Source organism: Oryctolagus cuniculus, chromosome 8 (genome assembly GCF_051225735.1).
Source record: "Oryctolagus cuniculus isolate XC-2025 breed Fujian yellow rabbit chromosome 8, ASM5122573v1, whole genome shotgun sequence".
Lineage (NCBI taxonomy): Eukaryota > Metazoa > Chordata > Mammalia > Lagomorpha > Leporidae > Oryctolagus > Oryctolagus cuniculus.
In genome coordinates this window covers 54,727,161-54,751,633 of record NC_142874.1, presented here as the reverse complement: position 1 = coordinate 54,751,633, position 24,473 = coordinate 54,727,161, and the positions used below count along the sequence as shown (strand labels likewise).

At 47.3% G+C, this 24,473-nt stretch overlaps 1 protein-coding gene across 1 annotated transcript in view; it reads right to left on the bottom strand.

The window, feature by feature from the left end:
• Positions 1 to 2,673: 2,673 nt before the first annotated feature.
• SETD7 (SET domain containing 7, histone lysine methyltransferase) overlaps positions 2,674 to 24,473 on the bottom strand; it is a 48,963-nt gene continuing 27,163 nt past the window's right edge. The window contains exons 6-9 of the mRNA XM_017347335.4: positions 20,277 to 20,358; positions 16,770 to 16,887; positions 13,048 to 13,205; positions 2,674 to 8,392 (exon numbers count right to left, since the gene is read on the bottom strand). Of these exons, the coding sequence (XP_017202824.2) occupies positions 8,212 to 8,392; positions 13,048 to 13,205; positions 16,770 to 16,887; positions 20,277 to 20,358 (539 nt within the window). The 3' untranslated portion in view covers positions 2,674 to 8,211. The remainder of the gene's footprint in view (positions 8,393 to 13,047; positions 13,206 to 16,769; positions 16,888 to 20,276; positions 20,359 to 24,473) is intronic.

Below are 24,473 nucleotides of genomic sequence, written 5' to 3'. Positions count from 1 at the left end.
GGGACAGCGCAAAGCTTTCCATGGCCACTCAGCCCACCTGGGTCCCCACGGAGAGCCAAGAACGAGGCTCCATCATTAAGGAGGTTGTGTGTGCTGCAGTCCGGGCAGGAGAAACAGCCAGGGTGAAGCAGCCATGGCTGACACCAGGCAGCAGGTGGATAGGGACTGGACTGGGACAGAAGTAGCTGAACAGTAACATGCTGGGCAGCTGGTCTGCGTGTCACAGCGACAGGCACAAGAATGGACGGCAGTTAGGGGATCCACAGACCGCCTGGCTGCGAGACTGAACGAGGCAAAGGAAACCTGAGAGAGTAAAGGAGGCCTGAGCTCCATGAAGGGGTGAGGGCACCCGTGAGAATGGCAAGGCGAGCAGCCTGGAGCCCCCTGGGCTGCACACCCTGCCTCTACACTCTCCAGCTCTGTGGCCCTGCTGCTGAATGGCAAGCTACTCTGTAGGTCTGTGCCTCTGTTTTCCTTTCTGTAAAATGGGTGTGAGTTAGTGTGCATTCTGTTGCTATCCAGTACTGGAGACTGGGTCATTTACAAGGAGAGAGGTTTCCTTTGGCTGCCAGCTCTGGAGGCTGGGAAGGCCAGGGCAGCGGCTGGTGCTGACTTCACGCTGCTTCAGCTCAGGGCCTGCAGGTGTGCTGGGAGACAGAGTGTGAGGACAGCCTGGCTTTATAACAACCCACCCGAGGTGTGGGCACTAGGGTACAGCAGGCTCGACAGCTACGTGGGACTCCCACATTCCTTATCGGAATGCTTGGGATCTAGTGCCTCCACTTCTGATCCAGCATCTTGCTAATGTGCCTGGGTGGCAGCAGGTGATGGCTCAAATACCCGGGCCCTGCCACCCTGTGAGAGATGCAGATGGGGTTCTAGGCTCCTGAGTTTGGCCTGGCCCAGCGCTGGCCATTCCAAGCATTTGAGGAGTGGACCAGTAGATGCAAGATCTCCCTCTGTCTCTCCCTCTCTCTCTGTCACTCTGCCTTTCAAATAAATAAAAATGAATAAATAAAATTTAAAAAAGAACTAAACAGGGGCTGATGTGGTAGCACAGTGGGTTCAGCTGCCGCTTGCTTTGCCAACATCTCATACTGGGGCACCAATTCAAGTTCTAGCTTCTCCATTTCCAATCCAGCTCCCTGCTAATGTGCCTGGGATGGCAGCCACAGAAGGCTGGAATACTTGGGCACCCACGTGAGAGACCTGGGTGGAGTTCTAGGCTCCTGGCTTCAGCCTGGCCCAGCCCAGGGCATTGCAGCCATTTAAGGGAGTGAACCAGCAGTCTCTCCTTGCTCTCTGTCGCTCCTACTTTTCAACGAAGTAATTAACAAAATTGTCTCTTTAAAATTAAAGAACCTAAACAATGTGCTCTATTCATAAGGGAGAGGCAGTGCTGGGAGGATCAGTATGGAATTCTGCCAGAAAGGCCGGTGTCCCTCACAACCGAAATCACCTCTTCACCGCCCCTCCCAACAAGAATGCAGTGACAAGCACACGGCCACAGGAGTATGGAGACAAACCAAACTCCCACTGTCGCACGGTGCTAGCAGTGCCCGGACCCTGGAGCGGCTGAGGAGATGACACGGATATTCTAAATCACTTCAAGTTGCCTGGGGAACCCCAGGTAATTGTGTCTTTGAAGAATGCCCTTCACAAATCACTCTGGGAATTTCTGTAAATTGGTTTTTGAATTTTAAAAATCATTAATTTATTTGAAGACACTAAACTTCCTTCTTCTGTGAAGAAAATAAGCAAAACAAAATCCTTGGCCTGGTGCAGCACAGTGCGGCAAGACTCGGCCTGTGGTGCTGGCATCCCCTGAGGGTACCAGCTCGAGCGAGTCCCGGTTGCTCCACTTCTGATCCAGATCCCTGCTAATGTGCCCGGGAAAAGCAGAACAAGATGGCCCAGGTGCTTGGACTCCCGCACCCACGTGGGAGACCCGGATGGAGTTCCAGGCTCTTGGCTTTGGCCTGGTCTAGCCCCTGGCCATTGCAAACAGAAAGAAAAATCTCTTTTTCTCTGTAGACATTTGGGGAGTAAACCAGTGGATGGAAGATATCCTTCTGTCACTTCTTCTCTCTCTGTAATCTGTAACTCAAATAAATAAATCATATTTTGTTTGTTTGTTTTTAAATAAAGGAGTGAACAGCTTGGGGCCTTTAGCAGAAGGTCCCTGTGACAGGGAAGCATTGTTGGCCTCCCTTTGACTTGGGCTTTTATGCCTTGGGAATGTGGCAGAGTGGGCTTTGGGAACACTGACGGTGATTTGGGCAGAAATGGGAGGCTCCTGGCCCCTGAGCCCAGTTTCATCGCAGGGTGCCTCACAAGCTGCCTCTATCTCCTCCAAGCCCAGGGAGTGTCCCTGACCATCCCCTTCACACGCAACACCCTTAACGTGTGTATGAATTCTATCAGACACCTAGGGTGGCCAATCGCTCTGGATAGATGGCTGTATGCGGAGTCACGCCAAATATACAGCAAGCTCCAAACAGTCCTCTCTCCTCCTCACTCTTACTAGACTGCACTGAATGTGGTAGATGGCCAATATTTTTAAATTATTGCAATGTGAAGTTTGCTTAATAATTTAAATGTATGAGGGGACATATGACCAGAAAACTATTACTGCTTTTCTGCCCTAGATGACCAAAGGAAGACAACGACAGATGATTGTATATTTTGTTTAATACTTGCATTGTTTCTATAGCGCAATTATAGCAATCTTTAAATTTACTTTTCATTACAAATATTTGTCAAGTTTTGTTTCAGAAACATTTTTCCTACTCTCTTGCACATGCACCCAGACACACTACAAAAAACTCATTCATAACACAGTAAGGGCAAACAGTATTCATGTAAACATCTTCCATTAATTTCCCATAATTTAAAAAAATCATAAAATTATAGATATTGAATAAGGCTCATAGATTTAGTTCAAATTCCACAAAAGACCAAAAATGCTCCTTAACTGTCGTGGGGTTAACTTTGGGTTGCAATAATGCTGAAAGCATCCCCTGGCTGCCACTCCTTAACCACACCTCACAACCTTGTAAGTGCATTTCCAGATAGAAAGAGAACATAGAAAACCCAGGAGGAGAAACTTCTGAAGTAGGGAGCTCAGAATCACAGACATGACATTCTCCTGTAAGCAGGCATGACGGGGTCCCTGTGGTTTCCCAAAACAGGAATCAAGGTGAAGTACAGTGACCCAAAATGTAACCCAGTCGATATGTTAAGATACACTGGTGTGTGTGTTCATATTGCTAGTATACACAGTGAAAATTTGTCATAATATTTATCATTTCATTATATCTAGGACCAAAGTGGGAAAAAAAAAAAAAAAAAACAACCACGCAAGTTGACATCCTTGAAAGGAGTTTTTTTTTTTTTTTTTTTTTCCCCTGTAACCTAAGAGTTAGGAGAGTCGGGAGGTATGTCCTAGGGATGTGAATGGTTTTGCTCCTGAAACGACTTCTAAGAGCTGTGTGTGAAGTCACAGAGGAAGCGAGGGTGCGCAGGACCAAGGCCGTCTCTCTGTCTGGTTGGAAGTCGGGTGCTCAGGTGCATAGTCTTCCAGAGCCCAGACAGGGAGTGAGTGGGCTGTGCTGAGAAACCGGCCCCCAGCCGGCGCCTGCCGCTGCCTCGCCTCTCGGGCAGGCAGCCAGCGCTGGCAAAGCCGCGAAGTCCCACCCTGGGGTCTGAGCCCCAGCTCCACTGAGGGCAGCCTCCCTGACGTGTGTGGCTAGGCAGTGAGGGTGGCCGCCGGGAACCCCAGCTCCAAGGCTCCCACGGCCGAGTCTGGCTTCTGATTCTGCTGCCCTGAAAAGAAATTGTGCTCCGGGGAACTGCACCAGCGTCTCTAATGCCTCTGACTCACTCTGGGGCCCCTCGGGGGCCCGCAGGGATGTCACTAAAAGGTGAACACACCTCCGTTAGCACCTAACTTACCACCAGGAAGCGGCGGAGGCACTGGGGAAGCCCACGAGCTCGCTCCACACCTCGGGGCAACCGCCTGGGGGCGCTGCCTCGGGTCGGAGTGATTTGTAGGCTTTTGATTTCTAAAAGTCAAAATTGATCTGCATTGTATCTCAATAGACTCCTAGAATTCTCACCAAAATTTGTGTAATCTGTTTAAATAGCACTGGAGTAATTCAGCTTCATTTAAATATAGTCATTCTACCAAGAAAATATTTCATACAAACATCTATTTACATACAAACACATTAAAATTTGCGAAAAGGGCTTCCACCCCTGTGGTCATATGGCTTGAGAGAGTTTCATTGCTTTGAGTATGTATGCACACATTTGGCAAAAGGAAATTATTGAAATTTAGTATTTTTAAAGTAAAAAAGCCTCCAAATTCCTGAAACTTCAAAGAAAAAAACAAACAAACAAAAAACTATCGAGGTACCTCAAGTGGTTGCAATTTTAATAGATTTTGTGAACCTTTGATCTGTGGCAAATAAACATTACAACTATCAGTCTTGCAACGTAGTTTTGCTTGTTTTTCTAAAACAAAAGATGTCACGAGTCTATTAAATCACTACTCTTAAGACAGAAACTCGAGGCAACTGTTTTAAACCCAAAAAATGGAAAACTGTACCTCTACCCTCTTGGAAGATTTTAAATGCATTTCGAGATGAGCGATTGAAATTTCTGTATATTCCATGAAAGTTACTAAAAGCGTCAGTACTGTCTCCCCAAGATAACCCTGTAGCTCGCTGTTCACAATGAAGGAGATTTGGATCGTCACTTTTCCACGCTGTGCATGGCGACGTGTGGTCTTCTTGGTCTTTTTGGGTTGTTGGAGAGAAGGAAATCGATTTTCAAGAATGAAGAACCCCAGGGCCAATAGCTTTAACTACAGTCCCAGGCAGGTTCAGAGAGGTCGTGAAAACAAATTTCCTTCCTGGTCGCTCAGGTTGGGCTGTGGGGGTGAAGCGGATTGAAACAAGAGTAGGTCCTACAAAACCCAAGTCCTCCTCCTCTGTGGCCTTTGCATCTCGTCCTTCCTGTGAGTTGGACATTCAGTCCTCCTGTGGCGTTTGTGAGTCCATTCAATGTCCAGCTGGGACATGCTCCTCCAGGCTACGTCCTAGTCCTAACTCTACCATGAGATAGTAGTTCGTTCTAGAAAAGATGCTACGGGAAGATCTAGTCATGCAGGATTGGACTGAGACAGCTCTGAGTGAATCTCCAGGACAATGCTGTTGTTTAGGAGTGCATAGACTCACGTCTCCACTCCCCGCCACGTGGGCTCCTGCACATCCCTGCGGTGACCCGGATGCAGAGTCAGCTGCTTCCTGACACAGCTCCTGCTACAGTGGGTGAAAAGCACGTCATTCTGAGGCTGTTCCACTCACACTTTGGTTCAAACAAGGACTACACTGGTCTTTCCCCAGCAGTCAACTCCTTCTGAAACCCTGGCCCTCTCCACTTCTTTCCCTACTTGCACAACACAGCGGATCTCAGGGCCCCTCAATTCCCACCTGTGCAAAGCGGAGTGTGTGTGCATGAAGGGAGGTGTGGTGGGGGACAGCAGGTGTGACAGCATCACTCAGGGGTAGAGAGCAACTGGAGGAAGGTTCGCACAGAAGGGTCTGGAAGAGAGAGGAAGAGAGAGAGAGAACGAGCGAGTGCTGGAGACACAGACCACAAGAGAGGAGAGCAACTTGCCTGGAGAGTTGGGAATGGGGGAGTCTGGCTGGGCTGGGGTTCCACCTAGAAACTTAGGCTTCCTTGTGTGGGAGGAGAGAGAAGAAGAAAGAGCCGGGGCTGGGAAAAGGCGAGCAGGAAGTGTGGAGAATCAGGCAGAAAGTCAGAGAGAGGCTCAGCGTGGGTGTCCTCTTGCCTCCAAATTACCTGGAGGTCATAGACACATGGCCTGGTTGTAAGCTGAGTGTTTTCACTCAATATGTAATTGGAAGAATTGATCAGTTTACTTCGGGACTCCTAACCATCTTCAATCCCTTTGATCCAAAAATTTTGTTCTAATTGCATTTCAAGGGGATCACTAGAGTACCCTTCTGGGACAGAAATTATATCCCAGCATGGCCGTGACCATGGGAGACCACAGACAGCTGTGTCACAGGTCTAACCTGCACCCCGCTCTCTCCGACCTCTCTCCCTGGCCTGGCTCTGAGGCCCCCCTGACTGGGCCTACTTCCCTCCTGTCACTCACTTTGGGATACCTTTAAATAAAAACACCTATCAGAATCCAAGTCCAGAGACTCCGTCCGTCTGCCACAGATTACAGAACAATCTCTTTCTACAGAATAGAAGCGATCCTACCCTGCTGCCTTTGAGCTAAAAACCCCATGCAGTTCCTTTTGCAGGAGCCCTTCCTGGAAGCCATGAAGACTCCCTCTTGTACTGTGAACCATCAGCTTAAGCATCCAAACAGGAATCCAGCTGGATCTCCCCGAATCCCCCACCACCTAGCTCCAAAGCACACAGCCGGGCGTCCAGGAAGCCTGGCCTTGAAAAGACCAGATGGACCGCTCGGTCACTGCCTTGAGGGGTGAACCCTGCAGGCCGCAACCCTTTTCCCCACCCCTGGGATACCTGAACTCCAAGTTGCCGGCTGCCCTGGATCACGCTCTTCTATTAAAGGCTTCCTAAGAGCACTGTCTTACCGACAAGAGCTAGCAAACTCTTTTCCCTGTCTCCTGATTCCTCCACTGCTCCCAGCCATATTTCTCCCATCAGCAGGAGCTCACTGTGGGCTACAGCTTGGAAGGCTTCTGCTTTCAAGGCCAAACCGACTGGGGGCGACAGATGGCCACTGCTGACGGCTGCAGGTCAGAGCAAGCCCTTCCTGCGACCTCATCGCAGCATCTAAAGAAGACGCAGTTCCAAATCGGTGGCATGTGGTGCACTGCTTATTGAAAACCAAGTGTTCCGGATTCATTCAGAGCCATCCCAGCTATGTTATCAATCTAATGTGCTAAACTAAAAAACAAGGGTTTTCTCCTTATTTCTGCAGTTGTGATTACACATGGCTTGCAAAGATGGCTGAAAGGCTATTGATACTGCTGCTGTCAACTACACAGGTGCTAACTCTCAGTTTATAATGCTTTGAAGCAAGTCAGTTTTGAAATTACAATGAGCAAGAGTAAGGTTTGATTTGTACCTAGAGATCAGTATGTCTGCCTTAACAGTATTGATTTAAAACTTGTTGTTTGAATTCTGTGTTAGAACTCAAGTTTGCTATTTGACTTTTGAGTTCAATGCACTGTGCCACAAGCCAGACTGCGCTATGTTATGTACATTTAATGTGTCCCCAAGGAGAAAAAAAATGACTAACACTATTGAAGATATTGCAAAATTGCCACAGTTACTGCTTAGAAATACTAATAGTCCTCTCTTCTTTCTTAAAGTATATATTACAACTCTCCCATAACTTAATGCAAACAAAGTAAATTCATTTCTTCCCACATCTTAAAGCAAAGATATCTTTGTTTACATGCGAGAATAATAATTCTATAATAACAACTCCCGGCTCTATGAGCCAGTACTTTATATTAGGGTGTAATAATGAAACAAAGAGCCAGAAAGACCTACGCACTCCCAGTGACACAAAATCTGTTTGGAAGGTTTCTCTCATCATCCATCCGGGAGGATAGCTAAGACAGGGAACAGGACTGAGAATTGAAATGACCCAAAAAGAGGGCTTCTGTGTACTAGGAAAAAAACAAAGCCAGTCTATTGCAAGATACAGATCAAAGGTTAGAAGGCAAATTATACTACATTTAGAGAATACAGATGTAATCATTCTCTATTTCCCACACGGCGCAGATGCAAGTGTGAGAATGCAATCTGCATTGGCCGGAGGGAAAAAAAAAAAAAAAACCACTGATGACACATGACCGAAAAGCCCCATCTCCCGTTTTCAGTCTGATCATTTGGCATCTCTGAATTTGGGACAGATTTAGACCCGAACCACCACCGAACGTCACGCCGTCGTAGGTCGAGTGCTCCACGAAACCTCTCAGTAGGATGTTGCTGCAAGGCTAGCTAATTTTAAATCTGGTATGAGTAATGCAGTCAGACCTAGTTAGTGTGCGAGAGCGTCGCTGCTAACGCAGCCCGAGAGGATGTGATGGTGCAGCACGAGCAGTCCCTGGCTGTCCCATTGTCGGAGAATCGTAGTGCATAGATCCAAGTTTCTTGTGCCAGGTCTCTGGACCCCCGGGACCAGGCCTTTCACTTTTGCTGGGTGGCCTGGAAGGCTTTTAGCTCCACCTGGTACCACTCGGGGGCTTCAGGCCCACTCTTGCCAGGGGGACTGTGGTCATAGCCGTAGGCGACCGTGAGCTCCTCGTCAGCCTCCACCGCTCGCAGGGTGCGGATGCATTTGATGGGCCCAAAGCGGGGGTGGACAAACCTGAGCAGGAAGAGGCACATGATCATTCCTGGGGCCAGGCTGGGGCAGAAGGCAATCACCTACGTGCTCCTCCCTGGCCGCCACAGGTGTGGATGCAAAGTGCGGTCCGCAGGGCAGCTAGCTTCCGCTCCCCCGGGACCTGGTGGGACGCAGAGCCCCCCAGCCCTACTCTAGGCCCACGGGGTTGCAGCCTGCATTGTAACCACACTCCCAGGTGATGCACTGGCATGTTCAAGTTTGAAAAGCACTGCTCTATGTTTTTGAGCACACACGGCACTCTGTATTTTGTAAAACCAGCAACCAGGGTCAACCACAAACATCTCTCCTTAATTAGAAAATCAGAGCCAGTGATCCCATCAACATTTCAGCTCTTCTGGCTGGCAGCAGATGCTAACATGGCTGGTAGCATCAGCTTACCTGGCTGTACCTTGGGGTGAAGGCTTTGCTGGTGTCTTAGGACTGAAACAACCCTGCTTCTTCCTAAAATCCCAGCTTTTGGATCTTCAAAACAAAAAATCCCATCTTTCCCCCCATCTACATAGAGGATGCATAAAAGCAGATGATTTCTTTCCAAGAGGCAGGTCTGCACTTCTCTGCCAATCTGCTTTTTTAGCATTTCCCCGGGAAGCACCCTGCAAAGGGAGCAGTGTCTCATCCCTGTAACAAACCCTCTCGCAGAAACAGAAGTGGGGTCAAGGCCATGACCAATGTCAGCTGCTGCCAAAGGCTCCCAGCCAGCCCCAGTCCCCAGCACAGCCCCCCACAGGAGAGGCTGGTAAAAATAGACTGAGCTCACCCGCAGATGCTGAGATGGAAAGGAACCAGCTTGGCTTTGTATGCATCTGGTCAAATACATCTCTTTCATTTCCAATCACCTTTTGAACCAGAAGGTCAGTTCCGGGCCCTGACGTGGAGCGGCAGGGAGTGTGTCTGTGGCTCCCAGACACGTTTTACCATACAGTATGCAAAGGAACAGCCTCTACTCAGTGCCACACGGGGTGCTCTGTCCATCTTACTTTGGTTTCATGTTTCCTGGAAAGTCACTTAACTTGGGGTCAGATGACTGTGGGGTGAGTGCTGGTTCTACACATGAGAACTGTGTGCTCTTGGGCAGCCTGCCTTGTATCTGAATCACACTGTTGTCACCTGCAAGATCCTGGTAATACTTACTGTACAGCATCTCTGGGGTGAAAGATGGGGTCACAAATGGCAAGCACTTCATATGGCGCCCAGTACAAAGTGAGGACTTAGCTAGCGCTCATCACTATGTGTGTGAGCATGTGTATGAGTGTGAGTGTGCATGTGTGTAAGCTTACATGCGTGTGAGCATGCATGTGTCAACATGTTTGCATGAGTATGTGAATATGCACATATGTGAGCATGTCTGTGTGTAGACGTCTGTGAGAGTGTGAGCATGCAAGTGTGTGAACACATACATGTGTCAGAATGTGTGCGTATGCATGAGTGTGTGAACATGCATGTGTGTGAGCACACAAGTGTGTGTGTGAGAGTGTGCAAGTGTACAGAATGACCAGGCTGTGCTCCATTGCAAAGGAGATGCCTGACCCAGGGACTCAGGAATTCCTCATTAAAATTACAACTCTTTGTCTTTAAATTAAAATATCTCATCACAATTTACACCATATTTTTAGTGCAGTATAAAAAATAGCACTCCTGAAACAGAGCTCTGGGTAGCCTTCCAAAACATTGAAAATAGTCCTGTGTTGAATTTCTGGGCCTAAGTCTTCTCTGAGGATTCCCTCATATTTTCATTTTCTTGCTCATTGTCATTATTTTCGGAGGGTAGATAATGGGCAGGCTGAAAAGAGCGAACTCAGTTTCAAGTGCTGGTTCTTGAAGAAGGCACCAAGGCACAGCAATGGCTAAGAGCACTTAGGCAGAGTGCTTAGGAGGCCAGTGTTTTCTCGCCTGGGATCTGGGAAGATGGGGCAGTGGCCTCAGGAGGGGTAGGGAGGAGTGAATGAGGCAACGCAGGACTCACAGTGGGCAGGGCACCTGCTAGCGGTGCTCAGTGAATGCGAGCTGCACGGTCAGCCGCAGAGTCAAACCTCCGTGCCAAGGGGCTTGGCTCCTTGCCAGCCCCTCACCCACACGCACAGCTGGGAAATTAGCTCCCGGATGTCCCATGTGACATTTTGCACAAGACCACAGTTTTGAGGGTATTTCAAAAAGTTCATGGAAAATAGAATTGAAGATATGTTTATTTTGGTGCAAAATATTTTGAAACTCATGAATACGAAGTGGTCTGGAAGAGCGCATAGAAAATGTATATTGGGGGCTGGTGCTGTGGCATAGCAGGTTAAAGCTCCAGCCTGCAGTGCCGGCATCCCATGTGGGTGCCAGTTTGAGTCCCGGCTGCTCCACTCCCAATCTAGCTCCCTGCTAATGTGCCTGGCAAAGCAGTAGAAGATGGCCCAATCTCCCTGGCACCTATGTGGGAGATATGGGGGAAGCTACTGGCTTCAGATGAGCTCAGCTCTGGCTGTTGTGGCCACATGGAGAGTGAACCAGCGGATGGAAGACCTCTCTCTCTCTGTCTCTACCTCTCTCATAACCCTGTCTTTCAAATAAATAAAATAAATCTTTTAAAAAAAATTTAAAAAATGTATATTAGGAAAAAAACTACACATAGATTTCAAAATTGTTTGGACAAAACAAGCTTATCTTTTAATCCTGTGAACATTTTGAAGTAGCCTCATAAAACAGCTTACAGAGTATTGCTTTAGGTTAAAGCACATATAACAATGCCAATGATTTCAGAAGCGAATGTCATGAATTGGTATTTGGCTGTTGTTCATGTAGTCTTTCCATGATCTCAAATGACTAATATTTGGTCACACTGAACTTGCAAACAAAGAAAGCAACAAAATCAAGACCTCCTGAGTACAGGGATGTAATTTTGCATAATGGGACCTTCTCTTGGGTCCCATGGTCTTTTTCTTTTGGTGAGAAAGATCGTGTCCTTGCAATGAAATCACAGAACTGGCTGGAGCAGCGTAAGCAGCAATAATGCTGTTTAGTTACTACTGCTTTAAAAAGGTTGCTGTTAAGCTGAGCACAGCTTGGAATGATGCTCTGGCCTTATCCACATTGGCCATGGGCGCCTTGGGGTTAGTAACCGTGTCAGTTTCACTCCACATGACACATGTCCTTTGCCCTTTAAACAGAAGATGCAGCTCCAGTGCTCGTTACTGGCTGCCAAGCAGAGCAAGGCGCTGCCAGATGATTTTTTCAGCCATCTCAGAGACGCGAGAAGCAACATTCTTGAGGAACCTCCAAATCCTGGCAATTTTCCTCCAGATGAGGTGCACACGATCTGCTCTTGCCTATGCTAACAAGTGGGATGACTGAGGGCCGCAAGCTATAGCTGCACAGAGAGGGTTGCGCACAGCTCATCAGCTCCCAGGCATTATTGGCATCCTCCGGCCAAGCTAAGGAGAAAGATGGCGATGGTACAAAGTCCCAGCTGTATGCTTTCGAGAACAGCCAGAGATGCTTGGCTTTGGAATGAGAACATCCAGGGAGCACATGAAAACTACTCAACTACTTGGAGGGCTACCTTGTAGAAGACAGGTTGACACAGGGGACAGGAGAGAAAGGGACACAATCAGTGTTGAGAGCTGGATGTCATTTGGGCTTACTATAAAGAACTTGCTAGTCCTCTGAGCCAACGCTAATTTCATATCTGTTTCATTTGCTGGGACAGCTGCCTCTGCAGATAATAACAATCCCCCCTAACCTGTGGAGGTTTCCAAGCAGAGATTCAATGAGCAGATGGAAGAGAAGGCTCAAACTCCAACAGAGGGTAGGAGTCAGATTATTAATATTTTTAACGACCACCTTAAGACATAAGTCACACATCATACATTCACCTTTGTGAAATGGACAAGAGTATGGTGCTTAAATATTCAACAGTTGTGCCACCATCCCCATGATCTAATCTTACAACAGTCTAATCCCCCCAAAGTGAAACCCTCTACCCATCAACAGACACCTCTCATCGCCCCCCTTCCAGTGCTAGGAAAGCACGAATCTACACTCTCTTTAGATGTCCTATGTGGACATTTCCTGTAAACGGAGTCACACAACAAGTCCCCTCTGCAGCTGGATCCTTTTGCCATGTGTAATGTTTTCAGGTCTCATCTATACTGCGGCATGTGCCATTCTGTTTGGTTACCAACTATAGGGACTCGGATTTGACCAGTCTCTTCCAACACTGAGACCTCATGCCCTGGGCTTAGGTTTGATTTTCCTCCCTGCTTTCACATCATGAAAGAGTTCTGTAATTGTCTCCAGGAGCAGAATAACTTTGAGCTTTACCATTATTCCCAATAACACTATGCTTAATTTTCCAGAATGAGAAAGTTGATGGACAAAGAAGGCAGCCAAAAAGACAGCAGCCACTCAGTATGGAATTTCCATAGCATTTCTCCCCTTTGAAGCCCTTTGCATTTCTTAGCTTGCCAAGGCTGCGAAATGGGGCTGTTTGGGTTCTGAGCTTCGAGTCAGCACCCTGTGGCATGAGGCGGAGGACGCTCAGTGGTTCTGATGGGGCAGGAGACATCTTTTCCACACCCCCCACCCCTCAGGGCCCTGTGGCCCCAGAGCTACCCTAGCACTGGTGTCATACTTACATATCATAGACGCAGTTTGGAGTGAAGGAGTGATTCGCCTTGTGTCCCAAGGAGGCACAGTACTTGGATACGTGGTTATAGGGCTCAGGCACATCAATGACCGTTTCTTCATCGAGGGAGAGGGTGTTCCCATTAAGGGCCCAGTCCCTGCTGTCAACCTGCAGAGAAGAAGACAGCAAGTGTCCGAGAGGTCCCTCCTCCCAGGGGCTCAAAAACATTGGAGACACTAACTCGTATGTCCTTCAACTTCATAATCTTAGTGTCAAAGACATGGAAAACTTAATATGGGCTGGCATTGTGGAGCAGCAGGTAAAGCCTCCGCCTGTGGTGCCCGCATCCCACATGGGCTCCGGTTCAAATCCTAGCTGCTCCACTTCTGATCCAGCTCCCTGCTACTGCACATGGGAAAGCAGTGGAAGATGGCCTAACTGCTTGAGCTCATGCCACCTACACGGGAGACCTGGACAGAGTTTGGCTCCCGGCTTCCGTTTGGCCCAGCCTGGACAATTGCATCCATTTGGGGAATGAGCCAGTGGATGGAAGATCCCTCTTTTTCTGTCTCTCCCTCTCTTTTTCTAACTCTGCCTTTCAAATAAATAAATAAAATAAATTTAAAAAAATTAATGTGGTTCTCCACATACTGATGGTGCAAATGACATATATGGGCAGTTCAGTTTACTATTGATTGACGTTTTATGTCCCTTATAAAGACAGACAAAAGTATTACCAGATAAGCTGACTTAAAAGTAGACAAGGGACCGACCAGTGCTATGGCATAACGGGTAAAGCCACCACCTGCAGTGCCAGCATCCCCATATGAGTGCCAGTTTGAGTCCCAGCTGTTCCACTTTTGATCCAGCTCTCTGCTATGGCCTGGAAAAGCAGTAAAAGATGGTTCAAGTCCTTGGGTGGGCCTCTGCACCCATGTGGGAGACCGCAAAGAAGCTCCTGGCTCCTGGCTTCAGATCTGCACAGCTCCAGTCGTTGCAGCCAATGGGGAGTGAACCAATGGATGGAAGACCCCCCTCCCCCCACCTCTCTGTAACTCTGCCTTTCAAATAAATAAATAAATAAATAAAATCTTAAAAAGCAGACAAAGGCCACTTGTTCTTTTCCTGAATGCCTGGCCGAGGAGCCATTGTGGTGATGTCCCTCACCAGCAGGGACCTTGCTACAACTCTGCCCCCCTCCAGCCCTGACACTGAATTTGCCTTCGTGATCAACCAGGCTGCATCCTGCAGCTCTCCAGGGCCCCTCTGGCGTGCTGGGAGCATCTATGCTGTGCCCAGCCATGCCCAGGAATGCCCCAGGCCCCAGGTTGGAGTGGCTGAAGAAGCTATGAGCAACTCCATGGATATAGAGGAGGCCCCTCCCTGCGGGGGGGGGGGGAGGCAGCAAAAATGTGCAAACAAAAAAGCGGGAAAAGAAAATGAGGCAAAAGAAGAGGCAAAGAGCGAGCATCCGGTGGAACCAGGAACAAAGGGGCTGCAAGACGTCCTGCATCTGTGCCCCAGGTGGGCCATCAGCATGACTATCAGACAGTCCCCGATGAGGACCAGTGTACTCTCCTACCTACAACAGGATTCGCCACCCGCAGGGCAACCATGAGGCTTTCTCTCTCCAAAGTACTCCCAGCCAGCACCCCCAGGACCTGGGCATGCCGGCCCAACAGCCTCCTGGTGCCAACAGGACTGCATGTTCGTACAGAACTGCTCACTCTTGGAGGTGGACCATCCCTCCTGCCTCTCCATCACAACCATGCCTTTATCTGTATGTGACAGTTACTCAGTGGGCACTCACTGAGTGATGATCACGTGTCAGATGTTGTTCTAGGTACCAGGGTCCAACCCAGCAGTTGTCAAGAGTGAACAGAATCCTCACGGATCTTACGATTCCAGCCCGGCCACGTCATGTCAGGATGGGACCCTTGGTCTCATGCACCTTACACTGTTAATGGCTGTTGCTTTGGTCTGGATGTGTTGGTTCCCCGGAGGGTTCAGGGTGGCGGTGCTGAGGTGTTGGGAACTTTAAGAGGTAAGGCCTAAACGGGCCCTGCGGTGGTTTGCTCTTGGAGGACACGCAGGCCCAGGCTAGTTCTGGAGAGAACGGTTGTTAAAGGGAGACTCCTTTTGTATGTGGCTGGTTCTCTTTCCATTTCTCTGTCATGAGTGGTGCAGCCCACAGTCTATCACCAGGATGTAGGTACCACGTTGTTCAGCCCCCTATAGCCACCAGAGTCATAAGCCTCTTTGCTTTGTAAATTACTGAGCCTCAGTGGTTTTTTATTTGTTGTTGTTGTTGCTAGCAATGCAAAATGGCTCAAGACAGTTAATGAATTTTTCCTATCTCCTCAATAGAATCTAAATTTCATGAGGGCCAGGAGGGAGTTTCATTCATCTTTATAATACCACACAGGGAGCGCCTGCACTGTTTGTTACTGGATTTGTGACCTTGGCCAAGTTGCTTAACCTCTTTAAGCTTCTGTTTCCTTTCTGTAAAATATTTAAATAAATAAACTCAGGCTAAGCATCCCTAACCTGAAATCTGAAATGCTCCCAAATGCTAAACTGTTTAGTGCTAACACAATGCCACAAATGGAAAATTCCACACCTCACCGCATGTGACAGGTTGCAGAGTGGGTGCACTGAAGATGTTCTATAAAACACCTTCAGGCAAGTGTGTAAGGTGTATATGAAGCATACATGAATTTGCTGTTTGGACCTGGGCCCTACCCCAAGACACCTCATATGTATATGGGAATATTCTGAAACCCAGAACACTTCTGGTCCCAGGCATTTCAGGTAAGGGACACTAATCCTGTAACATAGCATTATCTCAGAGTTACTCACTTTGTTTTTTGTTTTCCCAGCCAAAAGCAAATTTATTCAAAGGGAATAAGTGTGCAGAGGTGGCTGATTGCCAGCATGCACACAGAACTCCCAGAACTACTTTCAAAGGTTGAACTTCCGGGACTTTCTGGACTGTTCTATAGGGACCCCAGCTACCTGGCCACAGCCCAGTTTGAGCAAAGCACCATCTTTTGCTGTGCAATTGCTCTGAATGTAGAATAATGTGACTATCTCAGGGCATTTCCCCTGCTGGTGCAAAAGCGGGGGCATCAATGTGGGTGCCAGACACAAGCTTAAGTCCCAAACTCCTCCAAGTGAGATAAGGGTGAGGCTCCCCAGCTGAACTTTGCCTTTAAGCAGACTCTTAGGAGGCGAAGAAACAAAACCAAAACACATATATGTTGGACATAGTATCAAGGCTTGTGTCACTTTAATTTTCTGATTTTAGTCTTTTTTTTTTTTTTTTTTTTTGCACTAGAACCCCTTACTCCTGACAAGATGTAGGCTAGTGGATGGACTCACACAATCAGAAGCAGGGGCTTCCCCTACACAGCACCCTGCCCGAGCTCATAGATTAATTATCACACAGTCTGACTGGAGCTTGATTCTTTTCGGACACTGGGTATGGTCCAGCACAAAGCAATTATTGCCTGATTTATGGCATCATCACACTTTCTATAAAACAGCAATGGAACTTGTAAAAAAATATTAAGCCTCAAAAAGAAAAAAATAAAAGAGGAAACTATCCAATCAATTTTATAGAAATGCCAACCCATTTGTTCCTTAATATTTCTGGTGAATATGAAAGTAAAGGGTGCTATCTGGCACAAAGCCCTCAGCCAATCTCGTCAGCTTCCTCTCCCACCCTCTCACCTCTTGGTGTGTAATTCGGACTCCATTATAAAAAGACATGGCGGTATTGGGGCCCACTGCCACTTTCGAAAACAGTCCTTCTCCGGCGCTGGAAATGAGAGATTCTGCAACATAAACCCTACAGAGAAAAAGAGGGTTGAATAATGACTTTCTTGTCTGATAAGTCACTTTTTACATCAACCAACAAAGGGCGTTGTGGCTACCAAAGCCAAAATCTCAGCTTATAATAATCCAACAAAGAAGGAAGGAAAGTAAAATTATAAAGTTTTAGCACTGGGAATGGAAGAAGTGGCAGTTATGTCTCTTTTAAGAGTGGTGTTCAACATTTGCCAATAAGATTATTGCATATTCATAAAGCTGCCTGGCGCTTGACACGAGGGGGTCTCTTTTTTCTTGGTTGAATTTTATCTTTTTAGTTACTGACAATTTTCATGGTCTTACTGGACAAGTAAAAGAACGTTCCAATATTCATTAAAACTATATTCAAGTTTGTCAGTGCCAGCTAGCAGGGAAAGATTGTTCTAATTAAACCTCAAGATGAATCTTTGACATGAAAGAATGACAGTTATTAAGATAAATGAAAATTTGCATCGAATTGAGAAGTTTCTGTACTGCAAAAGACACAGGAAAGTAAAGAGGCAACTGACAGAATGGGAAAAAATATTTGCAAACTTTGCAACAGATAAAGGTTAATAACAAGAATCTACAAAGAGATCAAGAAACTCCACAACATCAAAACAAACAACCCACTTAAGAGATGGGCCAAGGACTCAATAGACATTTTTCAAGAGGAAATCCAAATGGCCAACAGACACATGAAAAAATGTTCAAGATCACTAGCAATCAGGGAAATGCAAATCAAAACCACAATGAGGTTTCACCTCACCCCAGTTAGAATGGCTCACATTCAGAAATCTACCAACAACAGATGCTGGTGAGGATGTGGGGAAAAAGGGACCAAAAAAAAAAAAAAAAAGATAAATGAAACGAATACTTCCCAATAAAAGGCTATATAATGGGCCTCAGCTATTTATAACCCGAGGTCAAATGCAGCTGTTGCTTCTTTTTGTAAATAAAGTTTTATTAGAACACAGCCACACCATTTTGTTTAGCATTGTATACGACTACTTTAGCGCTACAAAGGCAGAGTGGAGTAATTACAACAGAAATCAGATGGCCTAAAACACCCAAAATATTTAGTGTGTGGCCTTGTCCAGGAAAACCACTGATTTCTAACAGAAAACAGCATTCATGATTATGGAACTGAATTTATTAAGACAGTAGATGTCCCGGCACCTGGCAGGAACTGGACATATAATTTTTGTTACATGGACCTTAGGCTTATTTTGTGAAATGAAAGACTGAATTATTGCTTCCAGCGCTCTACTTTCCCTGTGACAGAAGTACAGGAAGGAACTTCAAAACATTAGTGGAAAAATAGCATTAAAAGATAAGTTTATTTTGGTGGAAAACATTTTTGAGCCCCATGCATAGCTTTTTCACAATACGAATTCTTCATGAACTTTTGGGAGATCCTAGGACATCCTGCCCCTGCACCATGCAATCTTGGTGGTGGTGGTGGGGCGGGGGTTGCATCCCTGCCCTTCTGACTTCCTGCCTGCTCCCCAGTGGAGCCCAGCGGAAGTCACTGCATGCTGTGTGTCTGGTGTTGAGAGGCGAGGCAGGTCTCTGCCAGCCCCACTACGCCCACCCCCAGAGTTCCCACTGTTTCCAGGAGGAGAACATGCCCAAGGGGACAGCGGCTCCTGTAGCCGGAATCTTGGAATGAAGACATGTGAAACAGACCTGAACCCGACTTGAAGCCTGGAGTCCAGCCCAATCCAGCTGAGCCTAGTTGGTCCCAGTCAAAAGAGGCTGAACTCCAGCCAACCCATAGGACCAGGAGCATAAAAGAAAATGTTTGCTTTTGTAAAGCAGCAGTGGTTAGCAAGATACCGTTAGGCAGCGTCATCACAACAATGCTAACAGGAAAGACGGACACATGCAACTATGGACTGTGTTGTTTGAGGCTAACAAAGAGACCAGACATCCCTCTGTAACTGGGCCAGAGTCTCATGTCCAGAAAAGAGGCCACTTATTCATTGTGACATTGTAGAGTCAGCCCTGTTAGTCAAACAAGGGAAGAGCCCTATTTCTGAGATGGTAATAGAAATAGAAATGGAATGGGAGGCAATACATGCTTATTACAAAGAGCAAAGTCGACAGAAAACCCACCTTGGAGAGTTCTTTACTATAAACAGACCCAGTGCTACCCAGGCAGGGTAGCAGAAAAAAGCCATGGGGAGCGGGACCTCAGCTGTGCCGTAGGCACGAGAGGAAATGGCACAGGCTGGACACTCTGGGAGTGAGCTTCCAGAATCGGAAACGTGTCCCTTACAAGCTGGAATCTTTATGTGTCTCACACCTCCTTTGTTTCACTCCTGTCCTTTCTTAAGTGGATAAAGAAATTATCTTGGGTTCCAGACCCCTCTGCTGGGCATGGAAGATAAGGAGGGCTCTGGATGTGTAGGGGACAGCTTTAGCGAGTGTGACGTGCTCCCCAGGGGACAGAGGGACTGCTGCATAAACTGCAGCCCTGGAGCCCTAAGAAGGGTGACGCAGGGTAGGCAGGAAGTTCATTTAGGTCTGCTGAGCTGGAAGTCACAAGCCCCCATTTGTAATACTATCCTCCAACTTGTGAAACAAAATGCCCCCTTTCCAGGGTTGCATCTGCTTCATCCGGGCCCTAAAGGGAGGATACCATAAAAATATGGACATCAAGCTCCCAGGTGGAACTTGGGGAGGAGGTGCCATATAATTCCTAAGTGGCTTCATGCCTGTAGAGGCACCATCCCCTCCCTCTTAAAAGAGGCCGTCAACTGACAGGGTCTGTCTCTGTCTCTGTCTCTGTCTCTGTCTCTCTCTCTCTTTCCACAGACCAGGGCTGGAGGTGCTGCCAGATGTCCTCTGTCTCCCCTCCCTCCACCCTACCTCCCTTCTGGCAATCCTCTGGCCCAGCACCCAGTCACGATGGGTCTATCTCTATGGGCGGTAACCCACGCTTACATGTGTGTTCACTTTCTCACCTTTGGAATACATTTTGCTCCTATTTTTTGTATCTTATACGTGTCTGTACTTGCAATGCTTGTCTCTGGGAAGCAAGGACCTGGAGGGAAAAATTAAAGCACCCTAACCCACATCAAAGGCGCACGTGGACAGGGCGTGGCAGGCCCATGTTTCTTCCCAGCCAGACTTCCATCCCGGGACTGCCACTGGGCTGGGCTGTGCTGGACAGGTGGAGAAATCCTGCTACAGGGACAGATTCTGCATGGAAGCAAAACGGCTCTGCTCAGACTATGTGCGTATTTACTTGGAGGACTTGCAGAGGAAAAAGGCACATTTGCAAGGAGCTTGGTCTGGGCAGGAGAGCCCCAGAGGTAGGCTAGTTCCCCCGACTGGGGCGGTTTCGCCTCACACAAATGGTGAAAACCACAAGGAGGAAAGTACCTCTCTGATTCATAAGGGTCTGGAAGCAGAGCGTTGCTGGAGATGCAGGAAGAAGTCGACTTGTCGAAGTGGTACACGGAGCCTGAAAACAAACAACAATGTCAGTCCAAGTGCACGGGGCAGTGAAAGCGTTTTCTCTATCCCTGAGAGAAAAAAGAGCTAAGTAGCGAAAAATGCCATTCAAGTTACACCAAGCAGAATGAAATTCTTCAACTTAAGCGACTAGCTTTCAGAGTCACTCTTGGGTTTTATTTTTAGGTCTTAACCAATAGCCATCAGCCATATCTCTTAAAATCTCCATTTGCTTTTGGGTTTTCTTGAGTCAACTGATTTGAAAGATGCTTGGGTACTTAACATTTTTAATCAAGAAAAGGCTTTATCATGAAATTTTGAGATCTCTTTGGTCAGATCAAATTGGGTAATGCATTTAATTTTTTTTTTTTTTATGGTCTGCAGAATTCAACAACTGAGCCCAGGCAGGAGTCCCTAGCGCTCAGAACAGATGTTCAGCCTTGCTAGAACTAAGGGCAGCACTGCCTTTGCTAACGCATTAACGAAGTCGTCACACTCCTCTGAAAGTAGTGCCGGAGCCAGTGAGTAATTTATTCCCGAAACTGAGGTACACAACTGTCTTAGAATAACCATTGGCTCTCCTCAAAGAATCAGCCCTAGAGAATCCTCACCGAGCACCACCAAGACATCCAGTGCTCTGAAGGCTAACAAAGAGGGAGCTGAGATCGGCAATTAGAGGGCTCGCTCCTGCAAAGTCAAGCATTGGGAGCGCTAAGGCATCACTGATAACTCTACTAATCAATCCCTCAGGGGTCTCCAGTTCCTGTTTCTGGGTTTTTTGTTTGTTTGTTTGTTTGTTTTTTTACAACCCAAACCCAAATTAATGCTTCAAATTGAAAGTTAGAAAACAACCCTAGGGTCTAACTAGGTAACAGTCCATGCATTTCAAAAGACAGGATTTGATGGGGTTGTACAGGGAATGGAAGAACCGAGGAGTTGGACGGAAACAGGCAGGAACTCAAAGGTGCCACCTAAGCCAAAGACCAAAGGAGGAAGCATGTGCCCACGCCTCCAGAGCTGGCGCGGTTGGAGCTACGGTGCACCTTCCTGGTGGGAGATGGAACCAGGAGGCGACAAGGCTACTGTGGAAGGCACTACCCGACACAATGAGGGCTTCACGCTACTCCCTTCCCTCTCTTTGTGCGAGACCACAGGACTCTTTGTGGTCCAATCCAGACAGAAGCCTGCAGGGGGCAGACACCGCTGCACTAAAGGCAGGGCAGAGACTAGAGGAGGCACAATTCTAAGAGCAAATTGGTGACAGACATGCACACAGTCCAGGTATGGAATTTCGTGTGAATGTGTGTGCTTTAAGATTTACTTATTTATTATTTGAAAGGCAGAGTTACAGAGAGGTAGAGAGGTAGAGAGGTAGAGAGGTAGAGAGAGAGAGAGAGAGAGAGAGAAAGAGAAAGGTCTTCCATCCACTGATTCACTACCCAAATGGCCACAATGGCCAAAGCTGGGCTGATTGGAAGCCAGGAACCAGGAGCTCCCTCCGGGTTTCCCATGTGGGTGCAGGGGTTCAAGGACTTGGGCCATCTTCTACTGCTTTCCCAGACCATAGCAGAGAGCTGGATTGGAAGAGGAGCAGCCGGGACTCAAACCAGTGCCCATATGGGATGCTGGCTCCACAGGCCATGGCTTTAACCTGCTATGCCACAGTGCCAGTCCTGTGAATTTGTTTCTAAAAACCTTTTTAACAACTCAACTGTTGTGTGGACTCTCTGTTCCACCATGTGGAAACTCTCCTAGGAACCCCATGTACTTCCTGAGATGAACACTCTCATCAGAGCCGGGCTGCGTGCCCCAGGGCTGTCAGGGACCAAGCAAGGACGCACAGGAGCCGTGGATGGGTACCCTCTTTCCAGTGTGTGCTGACCCCCACTCTACCCCCTGGCACGTGCACAGGGCACATCCTTTGCTTCTGCTCCTTTCCTGTGTCCAGGACTTTATCCTGGGCTTTTGACTAGATCCATTCCTTCTCTTGGCCAACGCCAAGTCTTGGAGGGGAGCTCAGCCTTCAAGATGGAGCGGGGTGGGCCAGCGAAAGGAGTTCCTGCCTAGGCGAATGAAGAGGTGAGAAGAAATTCCACCCTGAAGCTTAAGTGAGAAAATCTGCTGACGTAAGCAGAGAACTAGATGCAATTTGCCGCTCCACAAGCACCAAGAGAAAGGGCTGGCAGAAGCCGGGGTGGAGGTGGGGCGTGCTTTAGATGAGCTATTTACATAGTCTCTTTCCTCTCCCAGCCATCAGTCCTCATGGCCACATGACTCCTGTGGGACCCTCATTCTTTGGCTGATCAGTGGGAGGAAGGACTGGGACAGAACTAGGCCTACACCATGCTTCTTCAGGGTTACCCAAAACAGCAAGGCTCCTGACCCTTTCAATTCCAAGTTGTGTGAAGTTTCCTTAAAATTACCAAGACCTGCTAGAGTCCTGCCAAGAAATCCTTTTTTTTTTTTTTCTTTTTGGTCTTATATGACAGTGAACAAGGTGTTTTCTATTTGCAACCAGGAGTTAAAGAAAAGTAATTGGAGGGGCCGGTACTGTGGCACAGTGGGTTAACGCCTTGGCCTGAAGCGCCGTCATCCCATATGGGCGCCAGTTCTAGTCCCAGCTGCTCCTCTTCCAATCCAGCTCTCTGCTATGGCTTGGGATAGCAGTAGAAGATGGCACAAGTCCTTGGGCCCCTGCACCTACGTGGGAGACCTGGAGGAAGCCCCTGGCTCCTGGCTCCTGGCTTCAGATTGGCGCAGCTCTGGCCGTTGTGGCCATCTGGGGAATGAACCAGTAGATGGAAGACTTTTCTCTCTGTCTCTGCTTCTCTCTGTAACTGTCTTTCAAATAAATAAAATAAATCTTTTTTAAAAAAAGAATAAATAACTTGCTCAAGACCATAACACAGTAAATGTTAGAGAGCTGGGACTCTGATTAGGCAACTCTTAGGTTCAGGCTCTTGGCACCAAACATGCTGTCACTTTTGAAGTTTTAAAATTGGCATCACCAGCTGGGTTCCTCCCCATCCCAAGTCACCTTGTTTCTAAACACTGTAACGCTGTCTCCTTTCACAGCAGATGTCAAGAGCACAGGCATTAGAATCTGTAGTTCAAAGATTACTGCTTCCTTTTTAAAAATACACTTTTCATCTTGGAATAATTTAAAATATACAGAAAAGTTGCAAGGATAGTACAGAGAGTCCTTGCTGTTTCTCCCAGTGTTAAGTTCGTACATTCCCATGATACATTTGTCAAAATTAAGAAACCAACAGAGACATTACTATGAACCAAACTCCAGACTTTATTCAGATTTCACCACTTTTTCCACTAACGTCCTTTTTCTGTTCCAGGATCCAATCCAGAAACCCACATTGCATTTGGACTGCCTCAATTTCTAACTTGGAAAAAAGAAAAAAACCTGAGACATTTAAAGCAACTGAAATTGGACCTAAATACAATGCTAGCTTTCCCATTTTTGGACACTCTTCCTTTGGAGACTCTCCTTCAGATTCCAAGTTGCTAAATATTCCTTAAGCCTAGAAGATGATAGATTTGTTACCTTTTCCACTTCTTTCTCCTTGTAATCTAATTTGGGTCATAAATGGTTTGCAATGACTCAGACCAAGTCATACAGCTTTCTTATGCTGTGCCACTTGGAATGCAAAATTTTCATTTTTTAAAAAATTTTCCTGATTTTCTACAGTAAGCAATTGTAGACTCAGGAAAATGTTTCACTGTGGCATGTTGTGCCCCTAAGAGGAAACAGGATTTTCCCCCACTATGGATTCAGCTGGGTTCGTGCATGTGTGGAGTATGCGCTCCAAGCAAGACCTGGGCTCCAAGGAGGGCATGGGTATGAGCATGCATTTATTTTTTTCCAGGTAGAGCTCAGGTTGAGTCAACTTTGCAGTTTGTACCAATCTGGCTTGATTCTTTAGTATCATCAAATCATAGTTCAGGTCTTTTAGGGAAATAGCCATTTGCAATTGACTGAATTGTTGTGGTTCTTTCTTTACTCCTTCCCATTGCTAGAATCATGTATCTGTGCCCCTTGTCACGTGACTTTTCAACATCTACTGAAGTGCATGGAGGACTTGCCCTGCCTCACCAGTGTTCGGCTTGGTC